The 22,931-nt window shown below is 37.7% G+C and overlaps 1 protein-coding gene across 1 annotated transcript in view; it reads right to left on the bottom strand.

Moving 5' to 3' along the window:
• LOC306873112 (mastermind-like protein 3) overlaps positions 1-17,760 on the bottom strand; it is a 113,920-nt gene extending 96,160 nt beyond the window's left edge. The window contains exon 1 of the mRNA XM_079422153.1: positions 16,848-17,760. Coding sequence (XP_079278279.1) covers positions 16,848-17,234 — 387 coding nt within the window. The 5' untranslated portion in view covers positions 17,235-17,760. The remainder of the gene's footprint in view (positions 1-16,847) is intronic.
• Between the last annotated feature and the right edge of the window lie 5,171 nt (positions 17,761-22,931).

The following is a 22,931-nucleotide window of genomic DNA, read 5'->3' as shown; positions in this document are numbered from 1 at the left end:
TTGTTGATGCTAGAGGTCAGAGGAGAATGGGCCGACTGATTCAAGCTGATAGAAGAGCAACTTTGACTGAAATAACCACTCGTTACAACCGAGGTATGCAGCAAAGCATTTGTGAAGCCACAACACGCACAACCTTGAGGCGGATGGGCTACAACAGCAGAAGACCCCACCGGGTACCACTCATCTCCACTACAAATAGGAAAAAGAGGCTACAATTTGCACGAGCTCACCAAAATTGGACGGTTGAAGACTGGAAAAATGTTGCCTGGTCTGATGAGTCTCAATTTCTGTTGAGACATTCAGATGGTAGAGTCAGAATTTGGCGTAAACAGAATGAGAACATGGATCCATCATGCCTTGTTACCACTGTGCAGGCTGGTGGTGGTGGTGTAATGGTGTGGGGGATGTTTTCTTGGCACACTTTAGGCCCCTTAGTGCCAATTGGGCATCGTTTAAATGCCACGGCCTACCTGAGCATTGTTTCTGACCATGTCCATCCCTTTATGACCACCATGTACCCATCCTCTGATGGCTACTTCCAGCAGGATAATGCACCATGTCACAAAGCTCGAATCATTTCAAATTGGTTTCTTGAACATGACAATGAGTTCACTGTACTAAAATGGCCCCCACAGTCACCAGATCTCAACCCAATAGAGCATCTTTGGGATGTGGTGGAACGGGAGCTTCGTGCCCTGGATGTGCATCCCACAAATCTCCATCAACTGCAAGATGCTATCCTATCAATATGGGCCAACATTTCTAAAGAATGCTTTCAGCACCTTGTTGAATCAATGCCACGTAGAATTAAGGCAGTTCTGAAGGCGAAAGGGGGTCAAACACAGTATTAGTATGGTGTTCCTAATAATCCTTTAGGTGAGTGTATACGAACATACATATATACACACACATATATATACACAAACATACATCATTCAGTCATTTATAGTATTAGGACATGGCCTGTGTTGTTCCAGTCAGGTAGCGTTTGATCATGTTGTTATATATATATATATATATATATCTCATGTCCTAATGCTACAAATGACTGTATAAGCTCTACAGCGGCCACTTGCTTTATAATTATGAGTAAGAGATTCAGAAAAAAGCCGCTAGCGCTCCCTCTCTCCCTCTGTTTTTAGAGAGGACATTACATAATTTTCTCTCTGAAATGAGCACAGTCTAGTCTTTTCACACAAACACACACTGACAGATCCGAGATGACAGCTCGGCTGTTCCCGGCTGTCTGCATCACTGTCACCATGACAACTCCCAGAGATAGAACGAGAAAACCAGAGAGAAAGAGAAAGGCTAACAGTGAACACCTGATAAGCTAGACCAAAAACAGGATGCAAGGTCTCCATCATGCGCAAAAGGTTACATTAGTAGTCAAAAGAAGCTTTCGTTGAGCTCAATGTAAACAAACACAATGAAGAACAGACTGTAACTACAGGAAAGCCACCTGACATCCAACCTCAAAGTCGAACTTAGTTAGATCTCATTATCACATATCAAAATTGAAGAGATTAATTTAGGATGAAAATATAAATATTTGCATTTGGTTTGAGATCACACAAACCTCTTTGCACATTTTTATGCTAAAGAGTGTCATTTTAAGACGTCTAAATATTTTCTCTATCCCAGCTCAGAAACAATTACAATTAAACTTTTCAATTAAATTAACCTTTTTCAAAAGGTGTACACACTGGCTCTGTGGCACCATTAAAAAAAAACAACAACGGCTGCTGCAAAAATGCAGTAAAACCTGTTCATTGGTTAACGGCATATTATCTTGCCATGCAGTGAAAAATTATAAATTGTCAATTGTCAATTTTTGTTATCAGAAATTTACAATGGTATTTTGTGTCTGCATTACAAGTTAATTTGTGGACGCTTTAGTGTCGTTTTACCACTCTGATGGTGTTTTGTCTTTGTGTACATGATCCTGCATCATATAGGAGTATTGGCTATGCTTTATGGACAACTTATCACATGACATTGTCTACAGTGCTACATGCTTAAAAATTGTTTATTTATTGGCTTTGATGGTTCAATGAAGAACCTTTAACATCCATGGAACCTTTCATTTGGACAAAAGGTTCTTTATAGTGGAACAAGGTCCTTCAGATTATTAAAATGTTTTTCACATTAGGAAAAAAATATTATTTTTAAAAACTGTTCAATGAAAAAAACCTTTTGGAAATTTTATTTTTAAAAGTGTACCTGTACTGACAAGCACCATAATAATACATTTTAAGACAAAGCAGGGCTCGCAAAATCGCTAACCCGACGTCCTGGGGCTATTGTGTTTTCCAGTCGGGCTACCAAAATGTATCACTGCCCTGCCTGACGGGCTATCTTAAAATACAGGGCTCCCACGCAGTGTTCCCTCTAAGCTGAGCGCACGCGCGACCACGTACTTCTTCCACCGCGGTCGCGCAGAAGAAATAATGTGCCTCGCGCACACTTCCCAAAAATGAGTTGGGAAGCCATTTGATTGAATGCCGCCAGTAAAAGGGAAAGAATAGCAATGCTCGGGCAAACCGCTATAGAGCTGATGTTACGACAGAGTTAGAGCCGGTTTCATATAAAGAGAACGATATGCACCAAATGAGTCGCTGTAGAAACTGAATACTTCAATAGTTGCGGTGCGCTCAACACGAGAGACAACAAACGCAAAAGACATGTGAAATAAAACGTCCTCATGTATTAAAGAAGAGTGGCTTGATTAAGTGCTGGAAATAGTGGAGGATGGGTAACAAACCTCTGAAACATGTAGTCACACACAAGAGTATTGTACAAACTGTACTTCATAACGATGTTTAGCTATAGAAGAATTCATATGTTCAAGTTTTTTTTTTATATTTAACTTACAGATGCTTGACCCCAAACTTCTGAATAGTTTATATTGTAACACAAAATCTCTATTTTGACTAAACACTGTTCTTTTTAACTTTTTATTTTTTTAAAATATCACAGGTCCCAAAACATACAGTATAAAAAATTAAATAAAATAAAAAAGCGGTACAACGGTTTCCAACATTGATTAAAAATCAGCATATTAAAATGACTTCTAAAGGATCATGTGACACTGAAAATACTGCTTTGCTTCACAGGAATTAATTAAATTTTAAAGTATATTAAAATAGAAAGCATTTATTTTAAATTGCAATAATATTTCACAATATTATTTTGTGAAATAATATTCAGTATTTTTTATCAAATAGATACAGCCTTGATGAGCACTTTTGAACTGCAGTGTATTGTACAGTAAAAATGTTTTCTCAGGTAACCTAAAATGTACATCATTTAGTTACATCAAGGGTCACATCATTTAGTTACACACTTTTTTGTGTGCGTGCTGTACAGGTCTGGTATAAAGAATGCTTTTGCTCAGGTGACCGAAATGTCCGCCCAATAGAGAAAAGTTTTGCTCAGCAAGAAAAAAAAATTAGAGGAAACATTGCTCCCACGGGTCCTTAAATTTGATACAACTAAATTGAAGAGTTTTAAGGCCTTATACCATTTAACGCACATTTGCACATTTACATTTGTCTAAGAAATAATTTTTATAATAATAATTGATATAAAGCCGGGTCGCTTTATATCAAGCTTTATACCAAACCGTGTTTTTGGCTTGTCCTGAATCACTATGGTACACCTATAATAAGCGTTTATATTCGGACTATTTAGACTGGTTCGAGTAGGTACCGCTGCGGAGTAGCCCGATGTTCTTCAGCAACATGCACACAGTTCTGTTTATTAACCACTAGAGCACCAAAAGTTACGGACTGCAGCTTTAATGAAACATATATGTGGTTAAAAGTTGTAAAATATACAAGCACCATGCCATCCTGTACTACTTGAAACATGGCAATCACTGCTGTCAGTTTTTTTACTGTAAATTTAATGGGATATTTTTTAGTGTACCAAAGCATTACTCTATTTGTCCCAACACAGCAACAGTGGCTCAACCAATGGTGTGAGTTTGGGGCGGGACTATCTGCTAGACCAACCAATAGAAGATGGTGGGAGTGTTCAAAATAACCCATTTGAAAAATAACAATTTAGCAATTTCATTCAATAACACACCTGAGGTAGAAATTATGTAATTCGGCTTTAAGACAAAACACTAAATCAATCAAGATTATGAAGCACATACTTTATATAACAGTATTAAATAACAGTTCCACAATGAAAAGAAATACAAAACTGTATATTTTCATTTGTATACACATGTACATATGTGTACAAGTGTGTGTGACTCAACTGTATCCTGGCAACATGAGAGAAAGAGGGAGGCATGTAGTAGTCTGTCTCTTTCTCTCTGGTTCTCTCTAAGGGAGCGTCTGTTTTGAAATATGCATGAGCGTGAGTGCTCAGTTTCACTTTTCTCATTTCTGCGTATACTTGGAAAGCAGCTTCGCTCCCTGAAGAGCAAACCTCCAGCTCGGCACCACAAGTGCTGCGTAACCTGCATCATTAGGGGTCAATACCACATGCAAAGACTCAAGACGACACAGCCCGTGGGACACTTATTACAGTTTGCTCTAAGAATAAAGTGGAGTTTGATATGCTACTTAGTTTGATTCTGTTGTGGATGTCATAGCAGGTCAATAAAAGTTGAGTTGGTCTTTGTAATTGGTGCAAAATACAAAGTATAAAGGACATTGAAAATCAGTAAAGTATAAGGGAAACTTCTGAAGAGGTCTTCCTTTTTTGCATTTGTTATCTAGTAGTTTGAACCAGTCTGTTTAAACAAGGAAGTTATAAACCTGATCCACTGTGAATGTGCTCTATTGTATGCTGCAAACACAGTAGGTCATCCAGGTGCTCCATTAATATTTTGTGTTCCATGGGAAAATTTAAATAAAAACCTTAAAATCAACTTTTCCATTTTAATATATTTTAAAATGCAATCTATTCCTGTGATAGCAAAGTCTTAAATGTCACACGGTCTTTCAGAAATTATTCTAATAAGCTGATCTGAGAAACATTTCTCAAGAAACATTTCTTATTCAATGTTCAAAACAGTTTTGCTGCTTAATATTTCTTTGGAAACTATTTTCAGGATTCTCTGATGAATAGAATGTTCTAAAGAGCAACATTTATTTGAAATACAAATATGTTGTAACATTTTAAATATCCTTACTGTCACTTTTGATCATTTAAAGGAAGCATTCACCCAAAAATTTAAATTGTCATTAATTACTCACCCTCATGTCATTCCAAACCCGCAAGACCTTCGTTCATATTTGGAACACAAAGTAAGATATTTTTAATGCAATCCGAGGGTTTTCTGACCTTCCATAGACATATTCAAGGCCCAGAAAGGTAGTAAGGACATTGTTAAAATAGTCCATATTTTCATGTAATTCGTAATATTATGAAGCTACGAGAATACTTTTTGTGTGCAAAGAAAAAAAAAAAAGGCTTTATTCAACAATTTCTTCTCTTCCGTGTCAGTCTGCGATGTGTGTTCACGAGAGTATTTATGGGTCTTACGGGTTTGGAACGACATGAGGGTGAGTAATTAATGACAGAATTTTCATTTTTGGGTTAACTATCCCTTTAAATATAACTGACAAAGCATGCATTTTTGTTAGATTTTACAATAAAATTGACAAATAGATTGGCAGAAAACCATTTAAAATAACGGTCTGAGGCAATATGTATTTTTTCAACAATTTCTTCTGTTCCATGTCAGTCTTTGACCCATGTTCTACATCAGAACACTAGCTCCTGGTACTCTCGTGGTACTTTCATGAACACAAAGAATAAATTTGTTATTTTTGTTTTCTTTGCAGGCACAAATTATTCTTGTAGCTTCATAAAATTACAGTTGAACCACTGATGTCACATGGACACATTTTAAAATGTCCTTACTACCTTTCTTACCATAACCAGCCTTGAACACGTCAGTTGCGTTGCTGTCTATGAAGTGTCAAAAAGCGCTTGGATTTCTTCAAAAAATACCTTAATTTGTGTTCTGAAGATGAACGAAAGTCTGATGGGATTTGAACGACATGAGCGTGAGTAACCAACAGAATTTTCATGTTTGGGTGAACTATCCCTTTAAATGCATCCTTGCTGAATAAAGGTATCCATTTTATACTGACCCCCAACTTTCAAATGGCAGTTTATGCTGTCTTCCGAAGCTCAATTATAAGTAAGAGAAAACCGATTTAGCTCAAAAAACCTCAGTAAACCCTGATCCCGGACCACCTAAAAAACCCTGTGTTGTAACAGCTGTAGATCTGGACAATATTCATCAAAACATCATGATAAAAATAGCATTTGTGAAAACACGTACATCTACAATTATTCGATAATTACGACCAGAGAACACAGGAGGCAATTTCTGAGAAACAAACACTTCCAAAATATGTTCCAAAAACTTCCACACCACATGCTGATCTGTTTGTGTGCATCTGTGTTTATTAGACTTATGACTTGTGGCTTTGGATTCATCATCCATGATAATTATAACATATGACAAAGGTGTTAGAGTTGGTAAGTTTGAATAATTCCTGTGAATCAGTTCAAATGGTCCTTTGATTTATTAATTTCAAAATTTAGATTCAGCTTGTATTGATCATTTAAAAAAAAAAAAAAAGTTAAATAATGTTTTTTGTACAGTTGTAAAGCTGCGACGTGAAAGTTACTAAAATGGTGCCGGTAAAACCTATTGTACTTTGTTTCTGATTCAGGTTGAAGTTCGCTAAAATGAGGAAGAGGCCCAAGAGGAAGGAAATGAGTTAAGAAACAACAAATGTCCATTTTGTAACAGAACGTACACATTATGTTTCATATTATACAAATACTACAAGATGACCACTACAGGGCCACATAAAAAATAACTTTAACATAAATAGTTTAAAGTTCCTAGTCAAATATAACAAAAATATGAAGTAATATAGTTTCTTCATTAACACTGTTTTTGTTGTGTCCAATGTGTAAAAGCTTGTTGATCTGGTCTAAGCAGAAGTGAAATACTAAGACAACGACTAAGCTCATTCTGTGCAGATCACCAATGATAAAGATAATCCTGTCAGTGCAAAAGTTCATTTTGAGAGGGTTGACGCCACTATACTTATCCTACAAAGTCCATGCCAAATTAAAGTGCAAATGGTTCTTACCATAACCTGCAGTACACATGGAGACTATATTAAGAACTGTTCAAAAGTCTGGGGTTGGGTTTTTATTTTTAATTTTTTTTTTTAGGAAATTGATACCTGTATTCATCAAGGATGCATTAAATTAATCAAAAATGACCGTAAATACATTTATAATGTTACAAAAAAAAAAAACACGTACCATGGTTTCCACAAATATATCGAGCAGCACAACTGTTTTCAACACTGATAATGATAAGAAACTAAGGATCATGTGATGCTGAAGACTGGAGTAATGGCTGCTGAAAATTCAGCTTTGCCACCACAAGAATAAATTACATTCTAAAATATATTCAAATATTGTTATTTTAAATTGAAATAATATTTCACAGTGCTGGGCTGTTTGACCAAAAATCTGTTTCACAGCATGAATCACAGCATTTTAATCCCGATCCAAACAAACATACTACATTATAGCATGATCAATTTTTAATGTAGGCTAAATTAGATTGTATATATATATATATATATATATCAAAATTTAAAAGCATGAGAATGCAAATTCACTCTCTGATAGCAGGTGGCGCTTATGGAACAGCAGCAATAGAACGTATCCTTGGTTACTGCTGTACAATAATATGCATTATGGAGGTCAGACAAAAAGAAAATGCCATCTAAACTTGGATAAAACATGTGACGGCATCCCAGCTAGAGTGTTATAACGAGGCTTTTGTCCAGTGACACAAGACAGGATTCCAACACTGGGATTATGACAGCAGTACTGTGTGCGTACAAACTGGACATGGATTAGCATGTGGTGCGTTTACTGTTTCATGCAAATGCCAGAGACATGAAAATGTGTTTAGAAAGAGTACATATGCCTGCATGTTCAACTGTTTGCTACTTAAAACGGGCAATTTCAGTCTTTCCACCTCAATTTCACGATTAATTCAGTGTGTTACTTGTGGTTTCTTTGTAATTCTGTGAAGTTTACAAATTTCGAAGCAAAAATTGTTTCAAATGTAAATCCTACACCAAAAAAGTTTCCTTTAATGCAAATGTGCTAGCGTCTGAATTAAAAATTATGGTTGTGTTCGACACAATCTGGTCATTCATACGATGACTCCTGATGAGTGTTTTGCCCCGGTCAACTCCACAGACAATGAGGGCAAGAAAGCGTTTGTGTTCCTCAAACGTGTATGTTGGCTGTGCACCCGTTTCTGTGTGACTCAAGGCCAAAGCAGTGGGAAACCTTGCCATGGAGGAGCTGCATAAGCGTGTGTGTGTCTGATGACACTCATCTATATTTAACTGGCTCTCTCATACGGTATGAAAGAAAGGCAGAGGCAGAGACTGACTTCCAGGCATCTTCCTAATCAATAATGAAGCGGTTTGCAGTTTGTCTTCAAACAAACACACACACAAGCCCGATAAGATGCTCCACATATTATTTGCCTTTCTATTTTCTTCAAAGATCGATTATTAAACTTCACTTATGGGTAAAATATTCTCTTTTGGAAAAAAAGAGAGCATAGTCTGACTAGCAATAGTCTGAACAAACAGTACTTCTAACCAGGTCTTGGAACAAGTAGTATCTTCTTCAGCTTTTGTTCCATGTCTATACAACAGAAAAAAAATCCCCACGTCACTTGACCTTATAGAAGTTTTTGAAAGAATGGACACTCAGAACAGATGATGTGTCACCGGTACTCAAAGATCTAACATGAAAGAAGATGGTCACATGAGATGGTGAGAAGATGATCAAGTGGGCCATGAATCACTTGTTTTCCTAGAACAAGCTTTATAGTAGACTTCACTGTTTCTGGATCAGTCTTTGCATCTGAAGTGCTAAGATGATCGGTGACCAACGTGATGATGTCTGAATTCATCATACTGGATCTGGTGGAACATAGTGGACTTAGTATGCGCTCCATCTCTCATTCTTTCTCCATTTCTCCCTCTCTAACATCATCAGAAATCTGACAGCCACTGGGTACTTTCTCACAACTTTCACAGACACGTATTAACAATTCTGCCTGACTTCTCCTCCAGATGTGAATTTACATGATGTGTAAGGACATGTAACTACAGCAGTTCTAAGATCAGGCTTCGACTGGCAATACACACACAAAGCATAAAAATCCTATAGCAGCTGCTGTCAGTGCACTGCACAAAAGTCACAATATTGGGAAGTAAGAGCATTACATCTAATATTAGTGCTGAACAAACACCAGGGTGTTGCGACTGTAAAAAATTACTTCTGTGCACTGATGCGAGAGACTTTTGACACCTGATCAAAACTCATGGACTTGAACAAAATCCCACCAGAAAATCCTGTAATGCATCTAACCCTTTACAGAAAATTATGTTCACAAATTCAGCCTTCTGAACTTCTGATCTGTTAAGCATTACATAATGTTTTTAATGATATTATATAAGAATGAACATTAGCTATTTATTTTATTACGCTTATTAGATACTCATAAGGTGATGATGAATCAGTGCTGTTGTTGTTTGGCAAAATAAAATAAATGAAAATAAAATAAAAAATAGTCTTCTCATTTATTAGGTGTATCTTAATTTTCAGATTTTTTGAATAATTCATAATACAGTACTGCAATGCTTATGCATGATGCATTTTGACTGAAAAAGCTAACTTTTGAACTTTGTTTCAACACAAATGCATTGGTGAATCAGTGGCAGAGCTTGTCTATTCGCTATCTAAGTGCAAATGACAATGCCTGGGTTAAGTGCAAGCTCTACAAATTGGATAAAGCCAAACTCCTCAAACAGCTTCAAAGAGAAAATCGATGCAAAATGGCCAGAATTGTTAATGGCATATTTATTTATTTATTTAGCCACAGCTTTTCTTTCCAAATAATATCACTATATTTGAGAACATAGTCTGCTTAGCAGGCCATGAGTGCATGACACCTATTGAGCCCTGAATACACAATATCAGGAGCAGGAGAAAAAAAAAACAAGCGCTCATAAACAAACATGAATGCAGAAAAGTTTCAGATGTTCATTATAAAAATGGCCAGCATCGACAAAAAAAACAAAAAAACCTGCATACTTCTTGCAAAACTTATTGATTGTGATGTGATGCATAATTTCTTGAAAAGTTATCAAAACTTTGCGCCTGGAGAGTTTTGACTCTTCTCCATAAAGATACATATATTCCAGCTCTCAGCTGTGGTAATGTACAACTATCACACAAACCACAACAAGGCATGAAATCACCTGGCATAAGAGTGAAGCACGAGTAATTCACTGGATCACTTCACAGTCCACACAAGTTTAAAAGGTGACAGTATGCCTGAGAACAGTAGGAATTATGAAACAACATCTCAGTTAATACTGAAAATTCACTACTGTCCAGCAACTTGATTATTCCATAGGACGACCAGTTGCAAGCACAAATAGGTCTAGTGCTTTGTTTCGGTTCTCTCTGAGAAAACAGTGGGTTTCCTGACGCTGAGCACTTGCGTGTGGACATGTTGCATGTGCGTTTGTGTGTGAATTCACAGCAATGGATCCAATAAGCCTCAATATTAAAAATGCCCAAAGACAGCCATATAGGATATCATCTTCTCTGAAATGTTTTGCAGTGTGTGTGTAAAAGAAATGGCGATGAGGAATAACTCTCACAGCAATATTGATTTAACTGCATGGACTATGTGCTGCAGTGTTTACACACACCTTGTCCTACATTCCAGTGGAACATGTGTACATACCTGCATGAAAGTGTGTGCTGCAACAATAACACAACAGAGAGCATGAAGTGTGATTAAGGGAGGTCATAGTGCCAGTAACAGCAGCAGAACAACATTGCAATTGGCAAGAAAATACTCAGCGTTGTTGTTGTTATTCACTAAATCAAAAACTATTAAAAAAAAAATATATTCATTTAGGTGAAGTTAAAATAAATATTAGATGAAAAACAACAATTAGAAAGTTTACTAAAATTACTAAAACAAGTTTTAAAAAAAATATTGCTATTTAGCTTGTGACAAAAAAAAGGACAAAAGCTCTAAATATAATCACTAAAACTAAATTAAAATAAACCAGAAATATAAAAAAGTATAAAGTTAATTTAAAATATTAATAAAAATACTACATAACTGTAAAATATTACTGAAAACACTATAGATACAGATGGAACTGAAAAGTATTCAGAAGAGTAAAACTGTAAATGGTGTAATTTAAGACCTTAAGGCTGTACATATTTTCTCCTTCCTATTCGGACAGACAAAAGGTGTGTGAACTCCGGGAATTGACAGTAACATTACTTCCCTATCCAGTGTTCTTGGGTTAGTTTCTGTTTGTCACTTATTGAACAAATAGCAGGTACAGATCGCTAGTTAGTAATTCCAAACATCTTGGAATGGGGCTGCCAAGCTTCGATGCAACTTGATCCATACAACTTGTGCACTACATTCCAAAAGCTCTGATATAAGCTTTGTGAGAAAGAGATTGAATTTCACTCATATTACAGAAGCTGGTCTCTATTGACTATTTTTTTCTATACTATGGAAGTCAAGGTGGATCAGAAACTGTTTTGTTCCCAACATCCTTCAAAATATCTTCTTTTGTGTTCAACAGAAGAAACTCCGGTTTGAAACTACTTGAGGGTGAGTAAGTGATGACAGAATTTACATTTTTGAGTGAACTATCCCCTAAGGCAGATAATTCAAATAAAAAACTGTGTAAAAGGTAATGGCTTACAAAAGAATCGCTAACAGAAACTACAGTTTTCAGGTATCCTAGGATCTGGACAAACAACCCCTGCAGGAAAATAAATTATTTTTATAAACGACTGCAGCTTTTCTGAGCGCTGAAATGCTTACACGCAGATACGCGTCACACACATTTATACCTGCGCTACCAGTCTTGTAGGCCTCCTAGCAAACACAGAGAAGGCAAGAAAGTTACACAGTGGTAATATGCTCTTGGAGTGTCTGACGTCACAAACCTCGTGTAACCCTGCCAACTCAGGAGTTAAATTTAGATCTTGGGCACTGGTCCCAGACACTGCAAAACAATGTGATACCGCAAACACTGCTTTAGCTGGAGAATGCACACACGGCTGCTGGACGCGACTTTAGGACTGATAAAGTGTGCATTAAACACACTAGAAGAAAACTATTGTGAAATTTAAGAACTTCATCTTGGTCCAGAGGTGAGTTTGTGCTGAAAACTAAACTTTCAGAGAAAGACATGAAGTTTCAAAGGTCCATAAGCCAACATGAAGCGAATCATCCTGTAGTTTTCCAACTTCTGGTGCTGCTTTCTGGTTTTATACAAGATATGTATAAAACCTTGTTCATACGTGGTATTAAAATCAATTTCAGGTGATGCGTTTCAAACGGAACAACACAAAATATGGGTTTCAAAATACCAGTTCAAATTTATTTGGACCCTACAGTAGCATACAATGTTGTTATTGTTAACTAAAACTGTTAAAATTGTTTTCATGATTTCTAATAAATTTAAAATAGAATCAAATATAAATATTAAGATGAAAAACTGTAACTTACAAAACTTCACAAATTTTACCTATAAAAAAAAAAGTTTGTTCAAAAACTAAAATCACTAAGACCGAAATATAAACAAAGCTAAATAAATATATATATATATATATATATATATATATATATATATATATATACAGGGGTAGACAATAAGGGAAATTTGCCACTGGCCCTCCGGGCCAGTGTCTTTTGAAGTTCGCTGGCCCAGGTCAACGCGTCGGGTATTGATCCCAATAATCACGAAAAAGAACAGTTTGCTTGAACAACATGAATAACATTAATTTTTTTTAAGGTAGGTTTAGTGCAAAGTGCAGCAAAACTGTGCAAAAACATGAAACAAGTGCAAATAAACCTATTGCATAGGATCATTCTCCGTAGTCACACAGCAATTCATTATATTATGTTCATACCATAGGTTTCATACACGTTAACTTTTCTCTAACTTACTTGTCTGCATATGTGGGCATTGATCTGCAGAGCTCACAGTAAACCTCTTTTTTTTCTTGATCGTAGCCCAGCTAGGGGTGGGCGATATGGGAAAAATATCATATCACGATTTTTTTTTAGAAATATCACGATTCACGATTTTATCACGATTCTTTGTCATGTTGGTTTTACAAGCTGTCTGAGCATTACAGCCAAACTAGAAAGACAAAGCCTTTCAAGGTAACAAAAAACAAAAAAAAAGACATGGCAGATATTTAGGTCAAAGTGGGCGAAGATAAAAATCTTTGTCATCATTCTATCTTTCTTATTAAAAAATAAGAACAAAGATACACATTACAAATACACATAATATACAAATAAAACAAACTTCTTAATTTTCAGGTACAATAGGTGTATTTAGCAGAGCATTCAATGAAATTGAATGAACAAATATAAAAATAAAACTCTACATAGACTGATTCCTAAAGCAACTGTATTAAAGTTTTTCAGTCAAGAATAGAGTGATTTTTCTCTTTGTGTTTTGTTGTTTTGTTAACGTTAAATGAATAGTTCCCCCACAAATTAATATTCTGTCATCTGTCTGTCAATTCTGTCATAATGTTTTATTTTTATACCATCATTTACTCAAAAGTTGTTTTAAACCTGAATGAGTTTCTTTCTTCTGCTGAACATAAATGCTATTTTGAAGAAGGTGGAAAACCAATCAGTTGCTGGTGCTCAGTGACTTCCATAGGATTGTTCTTTCATATCAAAGTCAATGTGGACCAGCAACTGTTTGGTTACCCTCATTCTTCAAAATATCTTCTTTTGGGTTCAGCACAAGAAATTAATAGAGGTTTGGGACAACATGTGAGTGAGTAAATGATGACAGAAATTAAATTTTAGGGTGAACTATCCCTTTAATGACAAGCGGCAGCATGTTTAGTGTCCTGTCCCTTTAAGAGCTGCACGCATCCATTTCTCTCTTAACTATTCACTTTCATTTTAGAGATAACCAACAGTCTGTATGTAAACCTTGTGTGTTTTGACAGTATTAGCGCAGAAGATAAGTTAGTTGAGTAATCAGGCGCTGTTAGACAGGCTTTTTAGCGCGCGTGCTTCAGGTGTATGAGCGCACGTCAGACCAGCGCGTGAATGAAACATTTAACCAGCAAGGCTTGTGTGCAAATAATGTACTTTTGCGATCGCGAATAAGTGCAGTGTCCTGTCAGAGTAACTCTACTGCTGTATGTCGTGTTGTACAGTATATAGAGACCGCGGCGCCAGAACTGTATTTGACATAATGTGTGCTGTAGCACGATACTACCATATTTCTTCAAAAGCAGATCGTGGAGACATTTTTATCGTCCACCCCTAAGCCCAGCCAATTCCAGCGGTCTCGCCACTGGGGCTGAAACTTTCTCTGCCTTTTCTTTTCGTATTCCCTTTCGCTTTCCCTCAATTCCTCTGGTGATTTTCTCTTCCTTGCCTTCTCTTTTTTACCCGGCGTTTGGCCGGGTGATGGGGGTTTCAGAAACATGTAGCCTAGCTTAATAGTAGCTATAGGTATGTGCTGAGCAGCAGTGTGCAGTTTGCGCGCGTAACCGCGGGAGCGAGCATAAACCCGCTGCATCTGTAAGGCTGTCGGGATCACGTAACCTGCTAGCGGTGGTTACCGAGACGATTTAACAGAAATCAAAACACAGAACCACAGGTAATTAATGTGAAATTAGACTTTTTTTTTAATCGAGGCATTATTTTTACTGGCCCCACCGGGCTAGTGGTTGGAGCGATCTGGTGGCCCTGACGGTTTTAAAAGGTTTTAAAAGTACGTCCGGGCCACCGGGCCAATTATATTGTCGACCCCAGATATATATATGCATTTATAAAATTCCCAAAAATCTAAATATTAATAATATAAATAACACTAACATGCTGATGTAGTGAAGATACATTAAGAGACCCTCACTTTGACAAATCTAACCAAACAGTGGGTGAATGTGGTGCACGTTAGTGCCAGGTGAACTGCCTACTTGTGACTTGATCACCCAAAACAAATTTTAAAGTGTAAAGGAGGCCTAAAAGAGGAACCTCAGGTCTGAAAACTACAAGGTGCACGTTCCTTTATCTCTTGGTGTTTTGATAAAATGTCATCACCTTACACTGGTTTCAAACTGTACTGCCATGACACACACGACTCACAAAGATTTGCCCACAAACATACACACGAACACATTTTTTCTTGAGAACCGCTGACATAAAACCCATTATTTTAAAGTACTGGGACTAAAACGCTAACTACCCATTCCATAATGCCTGTACAAAATATGAAATAAAAAATGTACAGGTGTTAGCCACTGAAGGGTGTAAATCAAGATAACAACATCCGTCTGTATAAATTAGGCATAATTTAAAAACCATTAACATTAAAGACTTGTCATTTAGCCTGCTGTGGAATACTGGCTTTAACTAGAAAGCATGCATGCGCGCGCGCAGCAGTTTCCTCACGCGAATGCTGTCTACATGGGCAGCTTGCTAGGTTTCGACACGCAGCCATTCTGTGGGGTCTGAACCCATTCGCACGCAGACCCTAAATCGACTTGATACAGCCACCTAGCTGCAGCACGGTGCTTATGTGGAGAAAAGGCAGAGAAGCAGTGAGCCTGTGGTCTCTTTAAATCGCATTGACTCCGATGTTAGGCATTTGCTGCCTATATAAGCCTCGCAGTAATGTCCACACCGCACAGAGGGAGGTCGACGACACCGGCCATTAACGCCTCGAGAACTACCTATGTCACCCTCAGAAAACAGTCACTTAGCATTTCAAAGAAGATTGACACAAAAGGCAACGACACGATGCTCCTCCGCAATAAGTCGAGACTCAAGTGACTGATTTTAACACTGTAACTTTTCTGCGGTGGCGTCGGAAACGAGAGTCTGGAGATAGTAACAAACTGATAAGTGCTCATCCTGCAAGTGTAGCCTATTTGTTTCCTCGCCATCCTTTATTTCTGATAAAATGAGATCCACAGAATACCCCTAAAGCAGTGGTCTCAAACTCAATTCCTGGAGGTCCACAGCTCTGCACAGTTTAGCTCCAAATCACACCTGCTTGGAGGTTTCTAGTGATCCTGAACAGCTTGATTAGCTGGATCAGGTGTGTTTGATTAGGGTTGGAGCTCAACTGTGCAGAGCTGTGGCCCTCCAGGAATCCAGTTGGAGACCAATGCCTTAAAGAGTTGCTTTGAGAGTTAAACGCGTGTTCGACTGCTTCGAGAATAAAAAATAACAGGCTACTGTTTCAGCATCAGTTCAAACAGCGCGCCTAAAAAGAAACTGAAACTAGTCGAGTACGCTACTTTGATCATTCAAACCATCGCAAATCTAGCAGTACAAAACGAAAACGCACAATCGCGTACTTTACTTAGCAAGCTGATTTTGATTTCCAACTCCCATGATGTTATCTAAACATGCAACACGCCTGAACTACAAGTAGTAAGTAGGAGGAGATCGAGTGACAATCAACTACTACATAACTTTAAACAGCTTACGCCTACAAAGTTACTCCAAGCTCTAACGCACTTCCACATATGTGCTATTATAAGTGCACCAATTCAGAGTTTTCCCGTGTAAAAAACACAGACGCCGAGTGAAAGTTAGCACCGCAACCCAAACAAACGGCGCAGAGTTGGTTCCAAACACCGGAGAGGAGACGCGTGTAAAAGAGCAGTCAGTCACGCACGCTAACGTTATAACGGAGCGCGGAACTCACCGCGATCAGAGTGCTGCTCCTCTGCTCGGCGCTCGCGGTCGAGTCGGGCTCTTGTTGCTTGCTCTGCTGCTTGCTGTTGCCGGATTTCTTGGCCCGCTGCTCTAAACTCCGCTGGTACAGACTCAGCGTCTCCCGGCGGTCCAGCTCCAGCTGCTCGGCGTGCGCTTGATGGTATCGGCTCTCGCAGTTGACGTGGTGCCGCCGGCAGCCCTCGATCCGCTGCCGCAGCCGCTCCACCACCGTGCTGTGCTTCGGTATGCCCACGGTACCGCCGCCGGTGGTGCTGCCGGTTGCATTAATGGCAGAGTTTAAGTTGACGTTACTGTTATTAATGCAAATGCCGCCGCCGGTCGGTACGGCTGCGGGGCTGGCAAAATCCCCCATCATCTGTGATTCGGGAAGAACTTTGTCAAGCCCCCCAGACTCTCTCTCTCTCCCCTCTCCAAAGCGGGGCAGAAGTCCGCTTCGCCAGGGAGGCAGATACAGTGAAATAGTGGAGAAAGAAGCGTTTAAACTAGAGTAAATCCCTCCTCTGGGAGGATCGCCGTGTCAACCATTCAATAGACAACAGTGCGGGACCGGGTCTGTTACTCTCTCGCCTCTACTGGAGCTCCATCAAACATCCGGATGTTACTCGCAACCATCACGCGTAAGCGCCGCTGCTGCGCGCCCGTCGTTTTATTGTGTTGTCCTTTTGAAAAAAGTTTTGCCGTCTGCTGCAAACAGGCTCCGGAGTTGTTTCGTGAACTTGCATTTCATTAGTTTGGCCGGTGAAACCCTCCCCGAGCGCGAACAAGGTGTGCAGTTTCTTAAAGTCCCGACGGCTGGAGAGGAAATCCTACAGTCGCCAGTGTGTACGGCAGCTGCCACCATCACAATAATCAAGCGCTCCCCTCCTCCATGCTAGCGGAGTGATATCAGGACAACAGCCGAGCGAAGAGCAGCCACCAGCCTGCGTGCAGCACGCCAGCTCCGCGCAAAACACGGCGCGGAATCTAGTGCGCCGGACGCGGACTCAATATTGACTTCAGAGGAGGTGAATGATAGAGCGGTGTAATGCTTTACCGGCGGGTCGGGGTACTGTTATCTATCGGACTGTGAGGTTTTATGGGGAAACATTTTTTACACAATAAACACGTACAAGAATACAATACAAAAATAAAGTAATATATATATTAAAAATTGTATTAAGAAAAATAGCCCCCTCCCCCCTTCCCCAAAGACAGTGTAATTAAATATTCAGAAAAATTATCATAGTTTTACTGACAATGACAATTTATAAACAAAGTATGAAAAATGTCCAGAGTTTTCACGTTATTAGATTTTTAACAAAAATTTAATTTGGGTGGGTGTTTACCCAATTTACCCCATGGGTGGGGTAAATTGCCCCCCAGTCTGACAAAGCAATTTGCTTTAAACATTTACAGCAAAATCAGAGTACAGGCAGTTTTAGCTTAAATTTAAAAAAAAAAAAATTATATATAATTATGAATTACAAAATTGAAACATTTTGTTTACTAGCTACCTGATGCTAACTTGAGGTAGGCCTAATTTTTAAATAAAAAAAATCAAAAATTTTTTTACCCCACCTGGCTGGAGGGTCTTTTACCCCACAGACATGTTTGTAAAAAAAAAAAAAAAAAGTGTGATTATGAGGCGCCGGGCTCGACGAAAGTGAAGCGAGCGTGGAGAGAGAGAGCGAGTGTGTCCGACAGAGAGAGAGAGAGAGAGGTATGTATACTCATATGTGATAAGGGTACAGCGAACCAGTGTTGCCAGTGTCGCGGTTTTCCCACACAATTGGGCTGTTTTGAAAATACAGTCGCGGGAATAATTACAGAGCCGTGGTTTGCGGTTTTTTTGGGCTACTTTTATAATGTACCGCGGCCTCCCAAATTGTAGACACGTGATCGCAAAAGGAAGTTATTACAAACACTCGATGGTGGTTTAAAGTGAGTTCTGAGTAAAAGTGCACCATTAATCTCATAAAATGTCTAATGTAGCATGATGCTAATGTTAGCGCTAATGCACCTGCAGAACAGGTCCAATTCATCTTCATTATGCATTTTATCATAATACTTCATGTAAGGTCGCAAGAAAATGTTTTGTTGTATTTATTTAGAAATACTTTTGATAATAGTTGGGTAAATGTGTACTGGGATTGAAGCGCTGTGGCTTGATAAACGTTTTATTGTCAGTATAATGGCTGATAATGGCTGAATTAAAACATAAGATAATAAGGATAATGTCTCATACCTGACGGAGGTGTGAAAGGTTCTGTTTCCTTAAACTAGTTTGTCACGCATTTCTTCATTTCAACACATTTACAGGTAAATCCTAGTATTTTAAATTTGCAATTAATCGCGATCAATCACAGTCTATGACTGAGATTAACACGATTACATTTTTTAACCGTTTGACAGCACTAATTTTTTATTAAATAACACGTACTCTCTATCTACAGGCCCTACTGTTCTCATATCATATAACTGTGATGTTCTACAAAACAACAAACTTTAAAAAAAACACTTTTTCTTACTGCTGAAAATGAGATCATTTACTGTGAAATCAGTTTTCTCTCCGGTACATCAGTGTGAGTTTTCCCCCACTCTATCAAATGCAACATGTGTGTATATATATATATATATATATATATATATATACACACGTTGTTACAAATTAAAATATTATTATTAATATACACTGTAAAAAAAAAAAAAATACGGTAGCAACATTTTAGGATTTACAGAACTGTTTAAATTTACAGTGAAAACCCGTATTTCATTAACTGGTACAATGTTAATATACAAACTTTTCAGTTAACTCCTTTTATTTGCAGAAACCAACTGCACTTAAATTGTCCAACTGCCATTTGTTTATAAACTAATATTTATAATGTTTAAGTAAAGTGAGCATAAGGGTATTGAGAACTATTTTGCTTAAGTACATAAAGAAAAACCTACTGATTTACGGAAAGTCATTAAAAGCATCAATTCAACTCAAATCTCTTGGAGATAACAGCAGCACACATACATGTGTGATTGAAATTAACAAAGAGATTCTTATTGCATCAGTAACACTGATGTTATGCTGCTATATTTAAAGGCGACAACTGTGTTTCTCTGTCCGTCCTTAACTTAAACACAGGCTCTACTCTCCAGCAAAATGGAGACCCACAAAAAACAACAGGACGTTGACTATTAGGTTTTACAGTATTTTGCTGGGGGGGGGGGGGGTTCCCCTTGATTTTACAGTGAAATACTGGCAGCTGTGGTTGCCAGTAATCTACTGTTTTTTTTATTTACGGTGTACTTCTGCTAAAATTATGTTTGTGTATTTTTTTTTCATCTCACACATTTAACCCCTTTAATCCCACAGCAAAATCCTTGGTTTTAAAGAGCACTTATATGTCCACACTGCAGAGTGTTAAAGTAAAACTGAAGTTAATGAGAGAATGAAGTGACTAATTAAATGAGGATTAAGCTTCAGTGATGAACACCTGATGTTAACAAGTAGAATCACAGAAGGAAAGAGAAACAAGAGCAGAGAAACACAATTTACAGCCAAAGCCAAAGATTAAATCAACTGAAATAAAACACATTAAATCTCTCAAGATCTCAGAAGAGGGTGATTAAACAACTCCACAAACAGCATCACCAGCTTTTTATTACAAAACACTTTGACTTTATTTCTGTCATATGTGTACAAAAGCTTTTAGGTGTTGTGCTTTCATTTGAAGTCACCATATTGACGATCAGTGGTTGCTTTAGTTGGACTCTTGAACCTTGACTTTTTAAAGTTAGTTTTTATTTGGTTGTTTTAATTAACTGTTTATTAAGTACAGTTTTTAAAGCAAGAAAAGCTAAAAAAGAAATCTATGATCAGATGATGCTGATGTTTGTGATGTCAAAACCATCATGGTCTAATCTAATTCACTGATCTTACCCAATGTTTAATCTGTTATTAAATTATGTGATATGTTAATACATTTAACTTGCACCGCTGAGTAGCAATCAAATGTTGTGAAACAGTTCTAAGCACAATATGCACAAATAAATGTATTGAACTAGGGCAGAACTTAAGCACACACAGACATCAACAATCAGCGTATGAATCTCAAAATTGGTGACAATCAAAAATCACAAATAAAAAAAATCGGTTCAACTCTGAAAATCACAAAACAGTCTACTGAAAAGTCACAACCAAAACAACACCAAAATAGAAGCAAATAAAGAAAATAGTAAGAACATTCAGCTGCATAATTTATTCATGCCGCAATGCATGCTGAGAGTTTTGTACTGGCACCCAGAATGCTTTGCGGCATGAATTGTTTTTTATTATTCATAGTCACCATTGTTGGTTCATGTGCTGATTATTGATGTCTGTGGGTCTAAATGGTGTTGTAGCTCTAAAGGTTTTGTGCATAAAATGTTTTTAAATTCCTTCATAATTTGTCAACTTATCTTGTGAAGTAATATTACTACCATAAACAATATGAAATTAATTACCCATATCGTTTGATACTAACTAAGATCAGTGAATCAGGTCCATTAGTTAATGATGACCATCAACAGTTAATCAAAACTCCTTAATAACAATTTCTCTTGGCTTTTCATGTCATAACAAATATGTCACAAACACAGTTATAACAGCCAAAGAAAAACTAACATTAAGGGTCAAGTGCATAACTAAATGGTGAGGTCAAACAAACCATTTGAAATAAAATATAAACCTCTGTTAATTTGTAGATATATGACAGAAATGAAGTCAAACTGGTTAGCAATAAGTGGAGCTGGTGATGCTGTTTGTGGGGTTGTTTAATCATCCTCTGATGTTTTATTTCAGTTGATTTCATTTAAGGCTGTGGCTGTATATCGGTTGTAGTTTTGTTTCTGGTTCTTTCCTTCAGTGATTGTGTTTGTTAACAGCAGGTGTTCATCAGTGTCTGAATTCACTCACATGTTCTCAATCACTCGGTCTAGTGGACTATATATTGATGTAGGGACTAGTAAATGAGGGTGTAGGGTGTGATTTCAGACACAGTCTATGAGTACCGATGGTGAGGCTACTTTCTCGAAAACAAAGGTTAGATCTATTACAGTTATTCACTGTATATAGTAAGAAAACTTACTGTTAACCATTTAACAGGTTTTTTACTGTGACATTCTGACAGTCCTTTACCATTAAAATCACAATCATTTTTTACAAAACTGAGGTTCTTCTGTGGTTTTAGATTCAACAGTTAGTGCTTCTTTGGAGTTTAAAAGTTACTTATGATCAGAGTATTGGTTACGGTGTTCTTTAACGTACAACATATATGGTTTTCTAAAGAACTGAAAAAGCGGCTCTCTCAAACCTATGACACCTGGCTGTAAAACAGTTGTTGTTTTGTTTTGTTTTGTTTGTTATAATTTTGGTTAATTTTAAGAGTGAGAAGTGTATAATGCTATTCACTCATTCATTCATTCATTATTCCTTTCATTATTCATTCATGCCCTTTTCCTTTCCTAAACAATATAAAAGATAAAAAAAACACCCTGTAGTCCACGTTTGCTGTGAGGAACATACACTTGTGCTAGTTTTCACTAACTGTATTTTCACAGATTGTCCACTCAGCTATTACCAGCGACAGCTCTCTGCATTTCATAGTTATTTTTAAAGGTATTTCCCTTACTCTTGAGCAAACTTTTCTTATGTGGCGTGTGTGCAGAAGATAATACACACATCTTAAGAAGAGGCAGAAGAAAGTAACAGGATCAGGTGAGGCCCTGAAGCACTGGCTGAAGTCAGTAAATGATGATAAGGGGGCTGGCAGGTTTTGTAGGTGTGTGTGTGTGTGAGAAATTGTGAAAAAGTGCTGCTGCCCAGTCTGGTTTGCTGAGTGAGGCTAAGAAGAATTGCAAACACATTCTTTCTCTCTCTCTCTCTCTCTCTCTCTCTCTCTAGCAGATATACGCCGATATAGTAAGGCCAAACATTTGTGAACACCCTGTATTTTGCTGGGACTGTTCTGGACCTGTTTCTCTGGGCCATCAAGATCAGCCTTTCTCCTGTTTTAATTGTATATAATAAAGTGTGCCAGAC

Source organism: Barbus barbus, assembly GCF_936440315.1.
Source record: "Barbus barbus genome assembly, chromosome: 7".
Taxonomy (NCBI): domain Eukaryota; kingdom Metazoa; phylum Chordata; class Actinopteri; order Cypriniformes; family Cyprinidae; genus Barbus; species Barbus barbus.
This window is presented reverse-complemented; position numbering and strand designations above follow the sequence as displayed.